Source organism: Lemur catta, chromosome 2 (genome assembly GCF_020740605.2).
Source record: "Lemur catta isolate mLemCat1 chromosome 2, mLemCat1.pri, whole genome shotgun sequence".
Taxonomy (NCBI): domain Eukaryota; kingdom Metazoa; phylum Chordata; class Mammalia; order Primates; family Lemuridae; genus Lemur; species Lemur catta.
Window position 1 is genome coordinate 35730076 of NC_059129.1, and position 20201 is coordinate 35750276.

General features: G+C 53.6%; 1 protein-coding gene across 6 annotated transcripts; it reads left to right on the plus strand.

The window, feature by feature from the left end:
• The first annotated feature begins 318 nt into the window (after nucleotides 1–318).
• On the plus strand, nucleotides 319–19666 carry TAOK2 (TAO kinase 2). 6 transcript variants are annotated; one of them, XM_045543399.1, is made up of 19 exons: nucleotides 319–1104; nucleotides 4174–4340; nucleotides 4527–4598; nucleotides 4698–4799; nucleotides 5267–5312; nucleotides 5443–5539; nucleotides 5687–5800; nucleotides 5906–5997; nucleotides 8771–8864; nucleotides 8964–9045; nucleotides 9835–10002; nucleotides 10178–10438; nucleotides 10638–10799; nucleotides 12319–12684; nucleotides 12765–12968; nucleotides 13315–13554; nucleotides 16671–16883; nucleotides 18175–18357; nucleotides 18438–19666. In XM_045543399.1, exons 2-19 carry the CDS (start codon nucleotides 4209–4211, stop codon nucleotides 18957–18959), a joined length of 3150 nt encoding a protein of 1049 aa, XP_045399355.1. In that variant the 5' UTR covers nucleotides 319–1104; nucleotides 4174–4208; the 3' UTR covers nucleotides 18960–19666. The 6 variants fall into 6 exon arrangements, with proteins under 6 accessions (XP_045399355.1, XP_045399353.1, XP_045399352.1 ...); XM_045543401.1 differs by lacking the exon at nucleotides 18438–19666 and adding an exon at nucleotides 17933–18038 and having other exon boundaries at nucleotides 322–1104; nucleotides 10160–10438; nucleotides 18175–18268; XM_045543398.1 differs by having other exon boundaries at nucleotides 324–1104; nucleotides 10160–10438.
• Nucleotides 19667–20201: the final 535 nt, after the last annotated feature.

Genomic DNA, 20201 nt, shown 5'->3' on the forward strand with positions numbered 1-20201 from the left:
ACGCCGCTCGCCGTTTCTTTCCTTCCACCCGCGCCCCTTCAAAGCTTCCCCTAGCAACAAGCTCGGGCCCGCGCATGCGCCGCAGTTCTTTCCTTTGCCAGCCGTCGGAGCGCGCGCTGGGCTCCTCCCGTGCAAGCCTAGCCCTTGTCCCCGCCCCTTCCCACCCAGGGTCCGCGTGGCGGGGCGCGCGCGCACTAGGGCTCGGTAGCGGCCGGTCTCCCGAGCCCGGGCAATAAGGAGAGAGGGCGGGGCCGTTTCCTCTGGGGCCCCGCCTCCTTTGGCCCGGCATCCCTACCGCGCCTGCGCGCTCCCGCCCGGTCTCCATCTTGGAATTGGGAGGAAGAGGGAGAGGGAGACCGGGGACGAGATCGGGCCTGTGGTGCGGAGAGAGGCTGAGACGGAAGAGAGAAGGAGGAAGAGAGAGCGCGGGGACCGTTAGCAGCGGCTTAGTTACAGTCTCTCAACTATTCTCGGAAGAGAGAAGGGGAAAGGGAGGGGGCCAGGGCGGGAGTGGGGGCTGTCACCCTCGGACCCCGGCGTGAGAGGGGCCGTGCGGCCGGACGTCCTCGGGGGTGGGCCCCCTGCCGGTGGCCGAAAACCTGGGGCTCAGGCCCCCCGAGTCCCAAATTTCCGCGCTTTGCCTCTCGCTTCTCAGATACCCAGGTATCAGCCCTCATATTCCAGATATCCGGGACTCGGGTCCCAGCCTCTCTAAACCTGGGTCTCTGTTTCATAGAATTTCAAATCTCTGGGGTTCAGGCCCCTGCGTGCACCATTATCGGGGGTTCATTCCCCAGGCATTCAAATATCGGGTTCAGTTTCTCCCCGTTCAGATATACGGGGTTCAGACCCCACTGTCAGAAATCCGGGATTCCGCAACTGTCGCCCTCAAGGAGGGAGAGGACTGGACCGCGAGGTCAGATCAGGTTGTTACCCCCCTCCCCTCCAGGGGAGGCTTCCCGGGCCCGCCCCTCAAGAAGGGCGAAAGCCGAGGAAGAGGTGGCAAGGGGAAAGGTCTCCTTGCCCCTCTCCCTGCTTGGCAGAGCCGCTGGAGGACCCCAGGCGGAAGCGGAGGCGCTGGGGCACCATAGTGACCCCTACCAGGTGAGACACGGGGTGCAGGGGCGCGGGTCCCTGTGTCTAGCACTGAGGAGAAAGGGTACTCCTTTCTGAGAAGCTGGACCTGGGTAGGCCCTCTCAGGATGGGAAAGCCAGCTGGGCCAGTGGTCAGCCTCTGGCTATCCTTGCCTTCTGTTGCCAACCTCTTCCCCTTCCTCTTCCCTTTATGGTGTTTGGTTGATGGGGGACCTCAGGTGACAGGGTCTCTGATGTCACCAGGGGTCAAGTCTTAGGGTGCTTGAGCTAATCAGATAGATGGGTTTACACCTTCTGGTCTTCCCTGTTGACTTTGCCCCTCACAGCCACTTCTTCGCCATGATCATGTCCCTTTTTCCTGACTGCTCTGGGGTGTCGATTCCCAAGCCTCTGTTTCCCATGGTGGGTCTGCTTATCCGCTTTTCAGGCCTGGTCTGGTTGAGTTTCTTGTCCTTGCAAGGATGTGTGTGTGTGTTTGGGGGTGCCTGGCAATATTATCCTCCAGCTACAGTTGTCTTCCACCCTCTTGTTGTGATGGTATAATCTCATACATTTGTCACGCAGTTTATCTTTTACAGAGTACTTATACATCTATTTCCTCATGTGACATCCCCCCTCTGCGCCCCATCGGTCCACCCTGTGGAGGCTCTTTTATTGGCATCTTCCCATTTTACAGTCAAGAACATTGAGGCCCAGAGAGGTTGCCCAAGGTCACACAGTGGCAGAATCTGAATTTAAACCCAGGACCTCAATCAGATCTTTCCCCTGATCTATACCTGTTTTTTGCCATCTCTTTTCTTCTGAGCCTGGGCTTGGCCAGGGGTCCCAGGTGAATGAGTTGGGGTGAGGTTTAAGAATTGAGATAAAATGAGCTTCCTTTCCAGGAAGGTTATACTCAAAGCTTTTCCTGATGGGAGGCTCTGGCTCCTGCCTCTGCCTCATGCATTTTTCTATCTACTGTGACCTTCGTGTTTACCTGTTCCCGAGAGGGCTCTTTCTTCTGACAAATGATAGCCATTGTGGTGTCTTTTAACAGTTAAAGCCAAGCTGTTGGGGTAGGGTGATCCCCAAAAGATTAAAGCCTTTGGGGGCCCTGGAGGCAGGGAAAGAAAAATCCATATGCTGAATGTCTGTATAGTGTTCCTCAGTATGAGATCTCATCAAAATCTTACAACAGCCCCATGCTGTAATCCATTTTACTGAAGAGAAGACCAAGAAGTATAAGGAACTTATCCAAAGCCCTGTTGCTGTACATTGCAGATGGGATGTACTGGTAACATAGCTTAAGGACAGATAAATTTGGGTTTCCTCACCTGCAGAATGAAGATAACATTTTCCATTTTAGAAGGTGGTTATGATTTAGCATAGACTTTGGTAATTGTTTAAGTGTTTGTTACTGAGGAAAGGGACCTGTATGATGTTTTGCCAAAGGCTGGCACTACTTCCATGTTGCCTGGGGTCCTTGGTTGGCATTCTTGGGCCCAGAGCTGGTAAAGAGGTCAGGAAGATTCCTTTGGCAGGTTGTGAGCACCTGCCTTTGTGTGTGGGTGTGTGGTGAGAGGTGCTTGGTTTGGTTGCTGGCAGGAGAAGGGAGAAAGGGGCCTGCTTTGAGCAGCCTGCTGAGGGCTGAGCTGAGAGCAATCAATCAATCTCCCAGGCTATTCTGAGCCTTCTGCACCCTGGGGGCCCGCTGGAGAGTCAGGCTCCCTTCTTGCCCTCCAGCTTCCAGTTGGGCTGAGGAGACAAAATTAACAACATAACAGGAAACAATGCACGACAGAATATAATTACATGCTAAAATTGTTAGGTGCTTTCAAGTAGCTAGAACTCTGCCCTGGGAGTCCAGCTCTGCTGAAGGCTCCTTTGTGTCTAAATTCAGACAGGTACTCAGGCAGGAGCCCATGCTGGAATCCCCTTGAGGGTCCTGTTCTGATATCCTGTAGGAACTTTCCAGGGTGTTTGGGTGCTCTAGGAGCTCTCCCCAAGGGCTGGAGTGGTCAGGGGTGGCTTCCTGCAAGAGTGGGGCTGAACTTGGGGTGATGAGCTTAGAGAATAATGGGCACACAGGCCTGACTAGGGAGGGGAAGGTACTGTTCTGTGACCTTGGAGAAGTCGTTTTTTGCTCTCTGTGCCTCAGTGACCTCATCTGGGAAATGGTGGTCGTGATCTGCCCTGGTGTTTCATAGGGTTGTTCTGAAAGCATAGTGGTGGAGGACCAGCTTTGGGGAAGTCACTTAACCTTTCTGAGCCTGTATTCTTATCTGTAAAATAGGGATGATCATAATACTTGCCTCATAAGGTTGCGATGAGGATTGAATGAGAGATAATACATCTCAGGTACTTATTATACATGCTCAATAAATGTTATTTGTACACTGCAAATGTCCTGTACCTGTATGTGATGTTTATGCAATTGGATGGGACAAGTAAGGCAGCCCAGACCACAGAGAGGCCCTCAAAGCCAGATGCCATTTATATCCCTGTGCTTCCCCATTCTGGATCTCCTCCCTGCCACAGTGTCCCTAGCCCTTTCTCAGAGTGAGTCTGCTGGCCCCTCTGGGCCAGTACCCGCTTATAACAATGGCCGGATTTCCACTGCCTCCGGCCTGGCCATTTCCTGTTCTCTTCCAGGGTGTGAGGAGTTGAGGGAGGAGGGGGCCTCAGGGCCAAGGGGAACAGGAAGGTGCCTGGAAATGGGGTATGGGGCTTACGGAACAGGACACTTGGGGGTCTGAAGTGCTGGCTAGGAGGCAGAGTTTTTTACCCTTGAGGGGAGAAGTAGGGGTTATAGGGAAATAGAAGTTGTAGAAGGCCAAGAGGAGTGGTGAGGATGCTTACCTTCCCAGAATCTTCCTAGCCATTTTAGGGACTCCAGGGAGCCGGCCCCCATGATCTGGTTGCCAGGGGAACTTCATTTCTTTGAGCTTTTATGTTGTTTCTAGTCTCCCCCTGCCCTTCCTCAGCAGTGCCTCCCCCTCATCAGGGAAATGAGGGGAGGAGAAGGCAGAAACTTGAGGGACCCCTTCCTCTCTCTGAGGTTCCCATCCTTGCTCTAAGGGTCCCATCTCCATTCCCCAGGCCAGGCCCCACTCTAAGGGCCCCCGGGGGCCACCATGCCAGCTGGGGGTCGGGCCGGGAGCCTGAAGGACCCTGATGTGGCTGAGCTCTTCTTCAAGGATGACCCTGAAAAGCTCTTCTCTGACCTCCGGGAAATTGGCCATGGCAGCTTTGGAGCCGTGTACTTCGTGAGTTGGTCTTGGGGGATGAAGTAGGGGTGGGGACTCTACTGTTACCCCTGTGGACCTCCAGATAGCCCTTCTACACTACTCTACCATACTAGCCTTTCCTACCTTTCCTCCTGGGCCAGCAAGTCTTCCCACTGAGGTGGGAAGGCTCTCACCACCTTCACCACCTCTGGTCTGGTCCTCTAGGCCCGGGACGTCCGGAATAGCGAGGTGGTGGCCATCAAGAAGATGTCCTATAGCGGGAAGCAATCAAATGAGGTGGGTCAGGCTCAGTAAGACCAGGTTGGGGGGGGACAGGGGACCCCAGACTCAAGATGCAGGCTGGGTAACCCTCCTCCCACCCTGATCTCCTCTTAGAAATGGCAAGACATCATCAAGGAGGTACGGTTCTTACAGAAGCTCCGGCATCCCAACACCATTCAGTACCGGGGCTGTTACCTGAGGGAGCACACGGCTTGGGTGAGCTGGCCCCCTACTCAGGCCTGTCCTTACCCTAGTCCAGTCTCTTAAGTGGGCCCTGCTCAGGGTGCCACTCGGGGATCCTGGGAAGGAGGAAGTCTCTCTTGACTGCTTTTAGACAAACCCACGATCAACAATGTCAGTCTAGGAGAGGCTGACTCAGAGTGCCATAGACATTTAGCAGGCAGAAAGGGCACATGGGCTGGAGGAGGTGGAGATTGAATGGGGCTTTGAAGGGATTCAGAGGGAGTGGTGGTGTCTTGGGCTCTTTTTAGGAGGGCCCTGCCCCTAGGGACTTTGCCAGGATCTCCTCACTTTCTCCAGTTGCCCTTCCTCCCTGTTGTTACCCTGGGGGCATTGCCTGAGTAGAGGATTGGCAAGGAAGCTCTGTTTTGAGTGTCTGCCCAAGGGAAGTAGGCCAGGAGTGGCCAGGATCTGCTGATCTCTGACCCTTGACCCTTCCTTAGCTGGTGATGGAGTATTGCCTGGGCTCAGCTTCTGACCTTCTAGAAGGTAAGTGACTCTTTGGCCAATAAGTAGGAGAAGGGAGAAGAGCAGAGAAGCTATAGGGGAAGGGTTAAGGGGAGCTTATTCCAGTTCACCGTTGGGCCCCTCAGTTTGATGTTTTTCCTTCACTCCCCAGTGCACAAGAAGCCCCTTCAGGAGGTGGAGATTGCAGCTGTGACCCATGGGGCCCTTCAGGGCCTGGCGTATCTGCACTCTCACAACATGATCCATAGGTACGAGCAGCATTGATGGTGGCCGGGAGAGGGGTGCTTTCCATACTGCTTGTCATTTAGCTGGGCTGTGGTCATCTTGGAAACTGTGCTAAAACCCCTGCCTGGACTTCCTGAGCACCTCTCATCCCTGTACTTTGCCTCTGGCAGGGATGTGAAGGCTGGAAACATCCTGCTGTCAGAGCCAGGCTTGGTGAAGCTGGGAGACTTCGGCTCCGCGTCCATCATGGCGCCTGCCAACTCCTTCGTGGGTACCCCATACTGGTGAGTGAGGGTGGTGGTGAGTGGATAGAGCTCCCGGGATGTTGGTAGTAGGAATTGCAGGGTCTGGGTGAGTGATTAGCCTTTCTCTCCTGACTGTTCTCTCAGGATGGCACCTGAGGTGATCCTGGCAATGGATGAGGGGCAGTACGATGGCAAAGTGGATGTCTGGTCCTTGGGGATAACCTGCATTGAGCTGGGTAAGGACATCCTCCTCTCTGCTCCTTCATCTCTTTCTTCTCTACTCTTTTCGGTTACTGTTCCCAGACTCTCCCCTTCTCCATGGATCCCAGTCTCCAAGCTCCTGTCCATTTTGAGTATACCCTGGAGCCCCAGTACAGGCAGCTGTGAAATCCTGCCAGCTCTTAGGCCTAAAGATTTTGTAGTATTCTTTTCCTGTCAACTGCCCTAGCTCAAAATCTTTTTTGAATGTGTACTGTGCTGGGTTCTGGGATTAGAGCAGTGAATGAGAATCCTGCCCTCATGGAACTTAACATTCAAGTTGTTGGGGAAACCAGACGTGTTTTTCTCTGAATGTGATGAAAGCTGAATGGAGAGTTTACAGGAGTGGTACAAACATGAAACAAGGGACTTGACCTAGTTTAGGGGCTAAGAAAGGCCTCTTTGTAGCAGAGAAGTTTAAACAGACCCACAAGGTAAATAATAGCTCTTTGAAGTACGTAGGGAAGAACGTTCCAGACAGAGCAGCGTATGCAGAACCCTGGAGGTAAGGAGGAGGCCTGGGGAACTGGGAGTAGATTCTGTTGTTTGGAATGTAGCATGTAATGCAGTGCAACGAGGGATGGGGCCGGAGGATTAGGCTTGAGCAAGTTCATGAGGCCTTGAAGTCATGTCAGGGTTCTCATCTCTGCTACCCTACGCTATTGAAATAACTAATGAGGTAATGTTTGTAAGGCCTCCCACAGAATGCTGAGCACAAAATAGCTGCTCAGGAAAGAGTTGCTGTTAGTTACTCTTTTTTTTTTTTTTTTTTTGAGACAGAGTCTCACTCTTGCCCAGGCTAGAATGAGTGCCGTTGCATCAGCCTAGCTCACAGCAACCTCAAACTCCTGGGCTTAAGCGATCCTCCTGCCTCAGCCTCCCGGGTAGCTGGGCCTACAGGCATGCGCCACCATGCCCGGCTAATTTTTTCTGTATATATTTTAAGCTGTCCATATAATTTCTTTCTATTTTTAGTAGAGACGGGGTCTTGCTCTTGCTCAGGCTGGTCTCGAACTCCTGAGCTCCAACGATCCGCCCGCCTCGGCCTCCCAGAATGCTAGGATTACAGGCGTGAGCCACCACGCCCGGCCTGTTAGTTACTCTTATGGACAACCTCCTGTAGTGATCCTACTTACTGCCAGTGTCTTCTCCCTTCCAGCCTCTCTTGAGTACTGATGCCAGAGAGATCTGCCTAAGCTCAGTGCTATTGTTCACTCCCCACTCAGCCATCAGTCGCTCCCTGTTGCCTTCAAGACTGAAGTCATCCCTGTCCTTCTTTACATGAGGCTAAAGTCTATGCTTCCTAAAGGCTGCCTCTCTCCACGGGCTCCACCCCCTGAGTGTGTCATGAACTTTTCTACTCCCTTGCCTTGGCTTGTATTGCATCCTCTGCCCAAGGTCAGAGATTTGGACGTGCCATTTCCCTCCATCTCCACGGTGCACATAGCCAGGGCCAGACAGGTGATGCAAATGTATGAAGCAGGCCAAGTGTAAGCTAGATCTGTCCATTTTACTCGTAGTTTTTGACAGATAGGGATACCGAGAAATACTTCTCTACTATTGAAAAAAAACAAAAAACATCAAGCCCGATTATAAATGGCAACTGATACTCAGAGAAGCAATATGGAGGGGGCTTTGGCAAACTAGAGATTGCTGCTCCCATATGAAGAGGGCAGCTATTGCTTAGCTGCAGCCCATTATCATATAGGAGTGTAGATGCCATTTCACTGCATCTAATTTTTAAAGAGAAACTGGAACTTTGGATTATTATTTGATTATTATTGGCAATTTTTAAAAATCACGTAATGTTAGACATTTGTCTAGGGCACAAGGGACTCTTGGCTCACAACTTCTAATCTAAGGCCTAGCTCTAGTATCTCTTTTTACAAAAGACTTTCCGTGAATTCCCTGCACATGGACAAGCTTGAAGCCCCTTCACACACTCAACTTCCCATTCATTTACCTGTCTCCCTCTTTGCCAGTTAACACTTTGAACTTGGTGTTACTTTTTTAGTCCTATTTAATCTCTTTTAGGCCAGGTGCGGTGGCTCATGCCTGTAATCCTAGCACTTGGGAGGCCGAGGTGGGCAGATCATTTGAGCTTAGGAGTTCGAGACCAGCCTGAGCAAGAGCGATATCCCATCTCTACTAAAAAAACAGAAAGAAAGCTGGACAACTAAAAATATATAGAAAAAATCATCTGGGCATGGTGGCGCATGCCTGTAGTCCCAGCTACTCGGGACGCTGAGGCAGTAGGATCACTTAAGACCAAGAGTTTGAGGTTGCTGTGAGCTAGGCTGACGCCATGGCACTCTAACCCAGGCAACAGAGTGAGCCTCTGTCTCAAAAAAAAGAAAAAAAAAAAAATCTCTTAGACTGGAAGTTCCTTGAGGGCAGGGCCTGATTCTTGTTTTTCTTTGTCTCCCCTTAACACTTGCTCTCATTTGGCACCTAACAAGTATTAGTTGGGCTGATATCTGAATATGCTTCCTCTGCCTTTTTCTTTGGTGGTTTTGCATATATTATGTTCTTCAATCCCTATTCCACCTGTGTGCATTGGAGAGGATGGGTGCTGTATTTTACAGAGAAGGGGATTAATTGAGACTCAGGGGGATTATGAAAATTGTTCAACGTCATGTGGCAAGAAAGCCAGGGAGGTGGAGTTTGAACTCAAGCCATCTCAGTTCCATTCTAGTCTCCTCTGCCCACCTGCCATCCTCTCACCTCCTCTTCCTCGACCTTTCTCTGTAGCGGAACGGAAACCACCGCTGTTTAACATGAATGCGATGAGTGCCTTATACCACATTGCACAGAACGAGTCCCCTGTGCTCCAGTCAGGACACTGGTGAGGACTGGGATTCCTGGGCCTAGGGGTTAGGCCATGGGCTAAGGCTGCCTGGCTTATTCTCTCCCCACCCATCTCCCACCTTCCCATGACTTCCAGGTCTGAGTACTTCCGGAATTTTGTTGACTCCTGTCTTCAGAAAATCCCTCAAGACAGACCAACCTCAGAGGTTCTTCTGAAGGTGAGGGCTCACTGGCCTAGCATTCTCCTAGAACTGAAGCTTGTTAGAACCACAAGAAATCCCTCAGTGAAACCAGTAGTTCCCAATTTCTCCTCCACCAAGAGCTTCGTTTATAAATTCCAACCCCATCCCCAATGCCCAGTTGACTCTGTGCTTTGCAAATTTTGTCTAACCGGACTGCCTTAATTTTTTAAGTGATAATTTGTTTTTCCATCTTTTATTAATCAAAGATGTATATAATTGCCAGCCAGAGCCTCTGGTCAGCTTACGATAACCAGGGTTACCACACTGATCTGATGTAATTCAAGCCAAAAAGCCTGTGTAGCCTTATCATGGGTAAATGTATGATTTCCCTTAGGTGTTTTTTGTGTTACCAAAGTAGAGGGGCCCCATTGCCTTCACAGACCCATGGGGGCCTAAGGATCCCTAATTGGGAACTTAGATTATCTAGTTTGACCTACTTGTTTTATAATTGTAGAATACCTCATGAGGCCCAAAGAGACCTCCTGACATGTCCAAGATCACATAGCACTTTGGTAGAGGAGCTGGACTAGAATCCAGATCTCCTGACTATTCTTGCCTGTCAGCCATGCCTGGAGGAACAAGAGTCTGTCTAGGGAAGTAGAGACTGGGTGGCAGAGAAAATAACTGTGGGAGGAGGGTTTGGGACAAGGCCAGCATCAACCCATGGTGGGTGTGGGGCCCAGGGGAGTCCCTCCGGCCAGAGGGAATGCTGAAGGCCATGGGTTATGGAGGGTGGCAGCAGGCCTCAGTGTTCTCTTCCCCCAGCACCGCTTCGTGCTCCGGGAGCGGCCACCCACAGTCATCATGGACCTAATCCAGAGGACCAAAGATGCTGTGCGGGAACTTGACAACTTGCAGTACCGGAAGATGAAGAAAATCCTGTTCCAAGAGGCACCCAATGGCCCCGGTGCTGAGGCCCCAGAGGAGGAGGAGGTGACCCAGTTTGCCCTCCCACCCTTCTTTATCTCCTGTGTTGTGCTGGCCTTCTAGCAGCTGCTTGGCCCCTCTGCCCACCCCTGCTAACACCCTCTGTCTCCTTGTGCTACCTCCATGCGTACACCCCCAGTTTTTCCCCTTCCCTGTCCAACAGCCCACGGCCTGTTCACAGGAGGCAGAGCCCTACATGCACCGGGCCGGGACTCTGACCAGTCTAGAGAGTAGCCACTCAGTGCCCAGCATGTCCATCAGCGCCTCCAGTCAGAGCAGCTCAGTCAACAGCCTAGCAGATGCCTCAGACAATGAGGAGGAAGAGGAGGAGGAAGAAGAGGAGGAGGAGGAGGAGGAAGGCCCTGAAGCCCGGGAAATGGCCATGATGCAGGAGGGGGAGCACACAGTCACCTCCCACAGTTCCATCATCCACCGGCTGCCGGTATGCAGCTCGTCCTGAGTGGGCCTGACACACACGTGGTCCAGCCTGAGCTCTTCTGCTCCAGAATCGTCTGGGTTCCCTGCCCTCCCTCCCTAAGCGTGACTGCTCCTCTAAGTCTGAATGGGTCTCCTCAGGTAACTCCCTTTGGGCCCAGTAGCCTCTGAGCCTTGGGCATCGCTTCCACTTTCCCTTCCTCTAGGGCTCTGACAACCTATATGATGACCCCTACCAGCCAGAGATGACCCCAGGCCCTCTCCAGCCACCTGTAGCCCCAGCTCCAGCCTCCACCACATCTTCTGCCCGCCGGCGGGCCTACTGCCGCAACCGGGACCACTTTGCCACCATCCGTACTGCCTCCCTGGTGAGTGTGGGCTTCCTTACTCGGCCTGCTTGTCGCATTTTTCTACCTAATCTGGATGCTCCAAACGGTGTTTCTAAGTCCAGAAGTTATTTTTTCCCTATGACACATGATGAAATTCAGATTCTACCCTCACTCTCTGTTGCTGGCTCCAGCATTTTCACCCCACCCCTACCCCTCCCTTCTCCCAACAGACAGCTTTGGTCACAGTGCCCATTCTGGGTGTGCCTAGCTTGGCGAACTCTTCCTCCATTTCTGTGTCCTGGCTTAACTGACATCTCCTGAGGTGCCTTCCCAGGCTCCTCTGGCCAGTCAGGTGATTCACATCCCTGCACGCAAGTGCGTCCAGCCCTGTGCTGGCTGCTCCTGAACAGCATGCTTTGCTGGATTCTGTGCCCCCAAGGGCAGGGATAGTGTTCAAGCGTCTTCCTCATGCCAGTGATCAGCTGTCAGGCCCCTACACAGCCCTGTGTTTTATCCTTCCAGCGACTCTGGGAGGGAGAGGGCAGGCTCCCATTGGAGAGATGAGGCAGCTGTGGCTCGAAAGGCCTGCTCGCCCGGGGCACTTACCCAGGTGCCTCTGTGGTCCTCAGCTTCTGTAAGCAGGCCCATAGTCCTCTCCTAAAATGAAGTCGTGGCAATCTTTTCCTCAGTTCACAGGGAAAGGTGGTTAGGCTTTTCATAAAACATAGTTTTTCATCCATGCTTTTAATAAATGCTTTAGATCACATTCATGCCTAGCTGTATTTGAGCCTCCTTAGAGGGCACTGGTTAGGTCTAGTGTGTTCTGGCCGCCTCTGCTTGTGGCTGATTGTTGTGCTAGGACAACTCTTCAGATCCTATGCTTGGTGCTTGTGGTACTGTGCAGAAAGGTCTGTGACTTGCTGGGGCTTGGCCACTTGGAGTAGGTTGAGAGCCACTGAGAGAGCCAGTTGAGAATGGGACTTGAGATCACACTTTGGATGAAGATGTCCAGGCCCAGCTATTTTGTTATTTTAGCATCTCATGGCCTAGATCCCAGCTCAGTACCTGGGTGTAATAGGCCCACTGTGTTTGCTGAAGGGGAAGGAAGCAGGGAGTGTTCTGCATACTATTAGATATTTATCAAATGTAGCTCCACTGCCTCCTATGAGGAGGTATTATTGCCCCATTTAAAAGATGAGGGAACTGATGCTTTGAGAAATTAACTTCCTTGAGATCACATGGTTAATAAGTGGCAAAGCTGGGATTTGACCCCAGGTCTGTCTGGTTTACTCTTTGAACTAATCTGTATTGTTCCTGCTTTTGTGCAGGCCCTGTGCTCCCCACCTTTTATCATCTCATTCGATGACACCAACCTGTGAAGTAGATAATGTCTCCATTATCCAGTTGAGGAAACAGGCTCAGAGAGGTTAAGTGTGAGGAAGGTACTAAGTGAGAATGAAAGCTATGCATCTACAACCCATGGAGCACAAAGACCATCTGTGTTAATAAAATGGGGTCCAGGTTTGAGCCCCACTTCTCATCCTCTCTCCCACCCCAGGTCAGCCGTCAGATCCAGGAGCACGAGCAGGACTCAGCACTGCGGGAGCAGCTGAGTGGCTATAAGCGGATGCGACGACAGCACCAGAAGCAGCTGCTGGCCCTGGAGTCGCGGCTGAGGGGTGAGCGTGAGGAGCACAGTGCACGGTTGCAGCGAGAGCTCGAGGCACAGCGGGCTGGCTTTGGGGCTGAAGCGGAAAAGCTGGCCCGGCGGCACCAGGCCATCGGTGAGAAAGAGGCACGAGCTGCCCAGGCCGAGGAGCGGAAGTTCCAGCAGCACATCCTTGGGCAGCAGAAGAAGGAGCTGGCTGCCCTGCTGGAGGCACAGAAGCGGACCTACAAACTTCGGAAGGAGCAGCTGAAGGAGGTGGGCGAGGGCTGTGCGGAGGGCGGGGCTCACGGTGGGCGAAGTGAGCCCTGACCCTGCTCCCCACTGCCCCCGCCCAGGAGCTCCAGGAAAACCCCAGCACGCCCAAGCGGGAGAAGGCTGAGTGGCTTCTGCGGCAAAAGGAGCAGCTCCAGCAGTGCCAGGCGGAGGAGGAGGCAGGGCTGCTGCGGCGGCAACGCCAGTACTTCGAGCTGCAGTGTCGCCAGTACAAGCGCAAGATGCTGCTGGCTCGGCATAGCCTTGACCAGGACCTGCTGCGAGAGGTAGGCTGCCCTGTCCACTCTTCCTCTCCACTCGCTCACGGGTCCCAGGCACCTCCCCTTGTCCATTTGCCTCACTGTGTCATCTTTCCTCTCTGCCCTAGTGTGCTACAGCTCAGCTTCTCTTTAACACCCTTTTTGCTTCCCATCCCCAGCAGACCCTGCTAGAATTTCTTCAGGCCTTTTGTTCCCAGGTCAGCCAAGAGCTTGGCTCCCTTACACCTCTCACCCCCCCCCCCACCTCACCCCATCCCCAGCTCCCTCTGCCAAGGAGTTCTGGGCTCTCACTTGCTGGACACCAGCAAGCTTCCCTGACCAGGCCCTGGGCCCTGCTTCCCTTCTGCCTCAGGACTTGAACAAGAAACAGACACAGAAGGACTTGGAGTGTGCACTGCTGCTTCGGCAGCATGAGGCCACGCGGGAGCTGGAGCTACGGCAGCTCCAGGCTGTACAGCGCACACGGGCTGAGCTCACCCGCCTGCAGCACCAGACAGAGCTGGGCAACCAGCTGGAGTACAACAAACGGCGTGAGCAAGAGTTGCGGCAGAAGCACGCGGCCCAGGTTCGCCAGCAGCCCAAGAGCCTCAAAGTACGTGCAGGCCAGAGCCCCCCGGGCCTCCCACTCCCCATTCCTGGGGCTCTGGTACCACCCAGCACAGGCACCCCTAGAGAAGAGCAGCCCTGCTCCTCTGGCCAGGAGGCAGTCCTGGACCAAAGAATGCTGGGAGATGAGGAGGAAGCAGTTCCAGAGAGAAGGATTCTGGGAAAGGAAGGGGCCACCTTGGAGCCAGCGGAGCAGAGGATTCTGGGGGAAGAATCAGGAGCTCCTAGTCACAGTCCACAAAAACATAGGAGTCTTGTTGATGAGGAAGTTTGGGGTGTACCTAAGGAGGAGATAGAGGAGTTTAGAGTCCCATCCCTGGCACCCCAGGAGAGGAGCATTGTTGGCCAGGAGGAGGCTGGGACGTGGAGGTTGTGGGGGAAGGAGGATGGGAACCTTCTGGAAGAGGAGTTTGAGCTTGGCTGGGTCCAAGGCCCAGGACTGACTCCAGTCCCTGAGGAGGAGGAGGAAGAGGAGGAGGGGGCTCCAGTTGGGACTCCTAGGGATCCTGGAGACGGCTGTCCCTCCCCAGACATCCCCCCTGAACCCCCTCCAACACATCTGAGGCCCCCTGGCCCTGCTAGCCAGTTCCTTGGACTCCTGTACCATGTCCTCCTGGCTGGGCTCTCCTTTGCAGTGGGGTCCTCCTCTGGCCTCCTCCCCCTACTGTTGCTGCTGCTGCTCCCACTGCTGGCAGCCCAGGGTGGGGGTGGCCTGCAGGCAGCACTGTTGGCCCTTGAGGTGGGGCTGGTGGGCCTGGGGGCCTCCTACCTGCTTCTTTGTACAGCTCTGCACCTGCCCTCCCGTCTCTTCCTAGTTCTGGCCCAGGGCACTGCACTGGGGGCCGTCCTGGGCCTGAGCTGGCGCCGAGGCCTTGTTGGCGTGCCTCTGGGTCTTGGGGCTGCCTGGCTCCTAGCTTGGGCAGGCCTGGCTCTACCTCTGGCAGCTGTGGCAGCTGGGGGCAAGTGGGTGCAGCAGCAGGGCCCCCGGATACGGCGGGGCATCTCTCGACTCTGGTTGCGGATTCTGCTGCGCCTGTCGCCCATGGCCTTCCGGGCCCTTCAAGGCTGTGGGGCTGTGGGGGACCGGGGTCTGTTTGCACTCTACCCCAAAACCAACAAGGATGGCTTCCGCAGCCGCCTGCCTGTCCCTGGGCCCCGGCGGAGTAATGCCCACACTGCCAAACACCCGCTAGCCCTGTTGGCCAGGGTTTGGGCCCTGTGCAAGGGCTGGAACTGGCGCCTGGCACAGGCCAGCCAGGGTTTAGCCTCCCGCTTGCCCCCCTGGGCCATCCACACCCTGGTCAGCTGGGGCCTGCTTCGAGGTGAACGGCCCAGCCGTATTCCCCGGCTGCTACCACGCAGCCAGCGCCGGTTAGGGCCCCCTGCTTCCCGCCAGCCACTGCCAGAGACTCTAGCTGGGCGGAGGTCCCGCACCCGTCAGTCCCGGGCCCTACCTCCCTGGAGGTAACTAATTCCAGCCCTGGCGCAAATCTAGAGCATTGAGCACTTTATCTCCCACGACTCAGTGAAGTTTCTCCAGTCCCCAGCCCTCTCCTCCCTCTCGGCCCTCCTTCCTCAGTATGCCCCTCCACCCCAAGGACCTCTAGACAGGCAGCCGCCTCCACCGTGGAGTCCAGAAGTCACACTTTGTGTTCTGATGCTCGTCCCCTAAGTTATTGCTCTTCTCCCCTGTGTGTGTGCTCATCCTCACCCTCATCGACTCAGGCCTGGGGCCAGGGGTGGTGGTGGGTGGGAAGAGTCATGTTTTTTTTCTCTTCTTTGATTTTGTTTTTCTGTCTCCCTTCCAACCTGTTCCCTTCCCCCCACCAAAAAAAAAAAAACAAAAAGACAAACACAAATAAAATATCTGAGCGGAACTGTATCTTTGGCCCAGGCTGCCTCTGTCTGCTTTGTCCTGCCACCTAGCCTCCCGGTATGCCCCAGTCTGCCCTTGGCCCCCAGCTCCATGACCTCCTCACCCTTCCATGTTATCTCAGCCCCTCTCACTCCTCAGCCTCATCCTTTCCGCCTTCATAACTTCATTGTACCACGACCACCATCAGCTCTGGAGTCTGGGACCCTGTGGAGCTTCCACAGAACTTCTTGGTCCCACAGTGCCCTGTTTGTGGGTTCCCGTAGGTTCCAGGCCCGTTAGTCTCCTTGTCCCCTGCCTTTTCTCCCAACCCCATTCCCTACATAGTCCCCTTCTGTCTGGGAGCTGAATCAGTCTCCTGTATCAGGGATTACCCTAGGGTTGGGGGAGGGGACTGCAAACCCTCCACAATACGGGGTGCTGGGCTTGGGGTGGGTGGCCAGGTAGAGAGTGTGCAGGCCATGGAAGCAGATTGGCTGTGGGCTTGGAATGGGAGCTGAGTGTGTAAGGGGTGGGCTGGAATGTGGATCCGGTCAGGGTGGCAGCTGCTGGCCTGTTGAACTTGTCAGGCCCTTTCCGGCCACCTTCTTTGCTCCTTTCCCTTCTGTGGCCCGAAACAGGGCAGCCCCTTATCCATTTCTCAGCTCAGCGCTTATCATTCCGTCTTCTTCCCTGAGGTGCTGGACCTGGGATTTCCTCTGTCTATCCTCGGTTGTGTTGCTTTCTTCTGTGGGTGTTTTGTGTGACTGGGTCTTCTTGCTCATTCTGTGCACATTCTTACATTTGCTCACATGCTTCTATCTTTAGGTCATATTTTCTCCTGCTTTGCCTGGTCAAAGCTTCTTTTGTGCACTCAGTACTCTAAAGATTCTCAGTTCCCTGTCCATTAACTCTGATGTTGTTTCTCATAAGTATTCCACCCAGTTCTGTGAACATGCCTTTGGTTCCTGTCTTGTCTTCTCTGCATCTCTTGCCCATTGAAACCTTCCTGATCTCTCTCAACACGATCCCATCTCTCCGTGTCTGTCTGTATACAGCTCCCCCCACCCCCTCTGTCTAACATGTTTTCTGTTTCTCTCCCTCTCCCTGTCTCTGCTTCTGTCTCCTCTTCTCTCTCTCTTCTCCCCCTTTCCCCTGGTGGTTCCTCCTCCTTCTCCTCTTCCTTCTCCTCCTCCTGCTCCTCCTCCTCTCCCCTGCCCCCATCTCCCCTTGATCCATCCACTGCATAGTCTAAGGAGCTGCAGATCAAGAAGCAGTTCCAGGAGACGTGTAAGATCCAGACTCGGCAGTACAAGGCTCTGCGGGCACACTTGCTGGAGACCACACCCAAGGCTCAGCACAAGAGCCTCCTTAAGCGGCTCAAGGAAGAACAGACCCGCAAGCTGGCAATCTTGGCCGAGCAGTATGACCAGTCCATCTCAGAGATGCTCAGCTCACAGGCGGTGAGGCCTGGGGTCCAGGGAGGGAGTGCAATGGAGGTTGGCCTCTGTATTTGCAGCTTAGTTATGGGCAGTGGGAGGTGGGGGTTGTGGACAGAGCTAGAGCTTTTTGTACTTGGGAAACTCAGATACTCCTTCACTGTTAGTATTCTTCCCAGTGGTTTTACTATTTTGAATTCTCTGCAACAGTTTTATTACTTCTCTTAGTATTTTCTTAAGGTCTAGACAAAGTCATCCTGCCTACTCTACTAAAAGCCAGCAAGGAAAAGAGTGGCTATTATGTTTTCCTGGGCCTTAGTTTAATGTGTGAACAGGGAGCAAATTAAAATGAGTGTGGCCCTCAGGCCAATTTACTTTGATTTCTGAAGGATTATTGAAGGTTGCTGTTCTAAAAAGTTGGCCAGGCATGGTGGCTTGTGCCCGTAATCCTAGCACATTAAGAGGCTAAGACGAGAGGACTGCTTGAGCCCAGGAGTTCGAGACCAGCCTCGGCAACATAGTGAGACCCCATCTATACAAAAAATAGAAAAATTAGCCAGGCATGGTGATGTGTGCCTGTAGTCCCAGCTACTCCGGAGGCCGAGGCAGGAGGATCGCTTGAGCCCAGGAGTTTGAGATTGCAGTGAGCTATGATGATGCCACTGCACTGTAGCCCAGTGTCACTGTGTGACAAAGCGAAGACCTATCTCAAAAAAAAAAAAAAAATCACACATAAATCTAGAGTGAGCCACTTAAAATGATGTACATAGGATATAAAGAGTGAAAGTGCCCCATTGGTGATCATTCTGTCAGTCCCACCTCTCCGAGGTAACTTAATAATTAACTGTATTTTAGATTTTTTCCAATGCATATTTTAAAAAGTATATAAAATTTTTAAACACAAATGAAATCATACTTTACATACTATTCTCTGACTTCTTTTTTCCACTTAATATTTCTTAGATATCTTTCCATGCCAGTACACATATCTCATTTTTTTTACAGCATAGAGTTTTCCATGGTATGGCTGTACCATAATTTATTTAACCCATCCCTTATTGGTGGACATTTAGGTTGTTTCCAGTATTTTGCTATCACAACGCTTCCGTGAGCACCTCGAGCACATGTGCAAGTATACCTGGGGGATAGATTCCTGCAGTGTAATTGCTGTGCCACAGGGTATGACCATCTTCCCTTCTGGTAGATGTTGAGACTGCTGCTTCTTGAAACCTTAGGGCCCAGGCCTACCTGGGGCTGGGGAGGATTGTGGGGATCAGGGAGGAGATCCCTAAAACCTGTCCTTCCTGTCCTCCAGCTGCGGCTTGATGAGACCCAGGAGGCAGAGTTCCAGGCCCTTCGACAGCAGCTTCAACAGGAGCTGGAGCTGCTTAACGCATACCAGAGCAAGATCAAGATCCGCACGGAGAGTCAGCATGAGCGGGAGCTACGGGAGCTGGAGCAGAGAGTAGCTCTGAGGCGGGCACTGCTGGAGCAGCGGGTAAGGGTTCAGCCTCCAGGACCTGGTAGGGAGGGCAGGCTACCTGCCCCAGGCACTGACCTCTGTTCTGGGTGCTCCAGGTGGAGGAAGAGTTGCTGGCCCTGCAGACTGGGCGCTCCGAACGAATCCGGAGTCTGCTAGAGCGGCAGGCCCGTGAGATCGAGGCCTTCGATGCTGAGAGCATGAGGCTGGGCTTCTCCAGCATGGCTCTGGGGGGCATCCCAGCCGAGGCTGCTGCCCAGGGCTATCCCACTCCACCGCCTGCCCCTGCCTGGCCCTCCCGTCCTGTTCCTCGTTCTGGGGCACACTGGAGCCACGGCCCTCCTCCACCAGGCATGCCCCCCCCAGCCTGGCGTCAGCCATCTCTGCTGGCACCCCCAGGTCCCGCAAACTGGCTGGGGCCCCCAACACAGAGTGGAACACCCCGCGGTGGAGCCCTGCTTCTGCTAAGAAACAGCCCCCAGCCCCTGCGGCGGGCAGCCTCAGGGGGCAGTGGCAGTGAGAATGTGGGCCCACCTGCTGCCGCCATGCCAGGGCCTTTGAGCCGCAGCACCAGTGTTGCTTCCCACATCCTCAATGGTTCTTCCCACTTCTATTCCTGAAGTGCAGGGTAGATGAGTGATGAGTGGGGCAGGGGTGGGTGGAGCCTACTGTCCTAGAGGCAGTAAGCTTGAGGCCCACCAAGGGGTAGGGGACAGGATATTGGCTCCAGTTCCCCTCAGACCTCCTCATCTCATGAGCTTCATGGGGCTGGCCAGTGGCCTAGGGCCAGCTTGGGCATAGGTGCCTCAAGGCTGACCAGGAGCCCTGCCTCCCCACCATGGTGCCAGGGTCTCCCTCCATCACCACCTGGGAAGAGAGGGAGATGTGCGTGTCAAATATTCATCTAGTCCCCTGGTGGAGGGGAAGGGTGGGTCTAGATATATTATATTCAGAGAATTATACTACCCTCACAGTGGGGCCATGGACTGGAGACAACAGGGCCCCCAGACCTGGGACGTGGCAGAGCAGGTCTGGGACCTGAGGCGGGACAATGGGAGAAGGCCTTCCTACGAAAGAAGGATCAGGATGGGGTCTTGGGGTCAGGATGCCTGGGTCTCTCCATTCCCCCGTTGCTGTCTGATGTCCTGTGCCGTCTTGTCCTTTTTTTTTTTTAATTGGGATCAGGGCTGGGGCAGGGGAACAAGGGAAGGACCTTGGAAGGGGCTGCTCCTGGGCCTGGGGGCAGTCATGGATGCCCCTCTCAGCTGTGGGGCTGGCACAGAGCCCCAGGGCAAGCTTTTAATAAACTGTTGGTTATTCTAACAGACTCCAGGACTCAACCTTTCTGTCTAAGGTGTGTATGAAGGAATGTTCAATGGCAAATGATAGTATTCCTTGTATTTAAAAAGAATTTATTGGGATATATAACTGAAAATTTCAGGGCTTTTAATGACTTCAGGTGTGACTGGATCCAGGGCCTCAGCGGAGGTATCAACCTAACCTCATTTCCCATGCTTTCCTTTGCTCTGGCTTTGAAGATTCTTAGAAGGTTCACTTCACACATAGACCCCTGGCAGCTCCCAAGCTTACACCTTACCAGCAACCGTCAAAGCAAGAGTTCCTGCAGAGACCTGTAGTGACGTCATTGGCTAGATCTGTAGCCAGGGGCCTAGAGTGCTCTGATTGGTCAGTTGAGTCTAGGTCCTCCTGTACCCACCCCTTTAAGGCTGAAAGAGTCAGCCCCTGGGCTAAGTGGCTATTTCCAGAAGAAGGGGGAAGGAAGACATAAACACCAGCTGTCCTGAATATTTTTGTGCCTCACATTCTTAAGGCCAGTCGTTCAGATCCTCCTCCCAACTGGG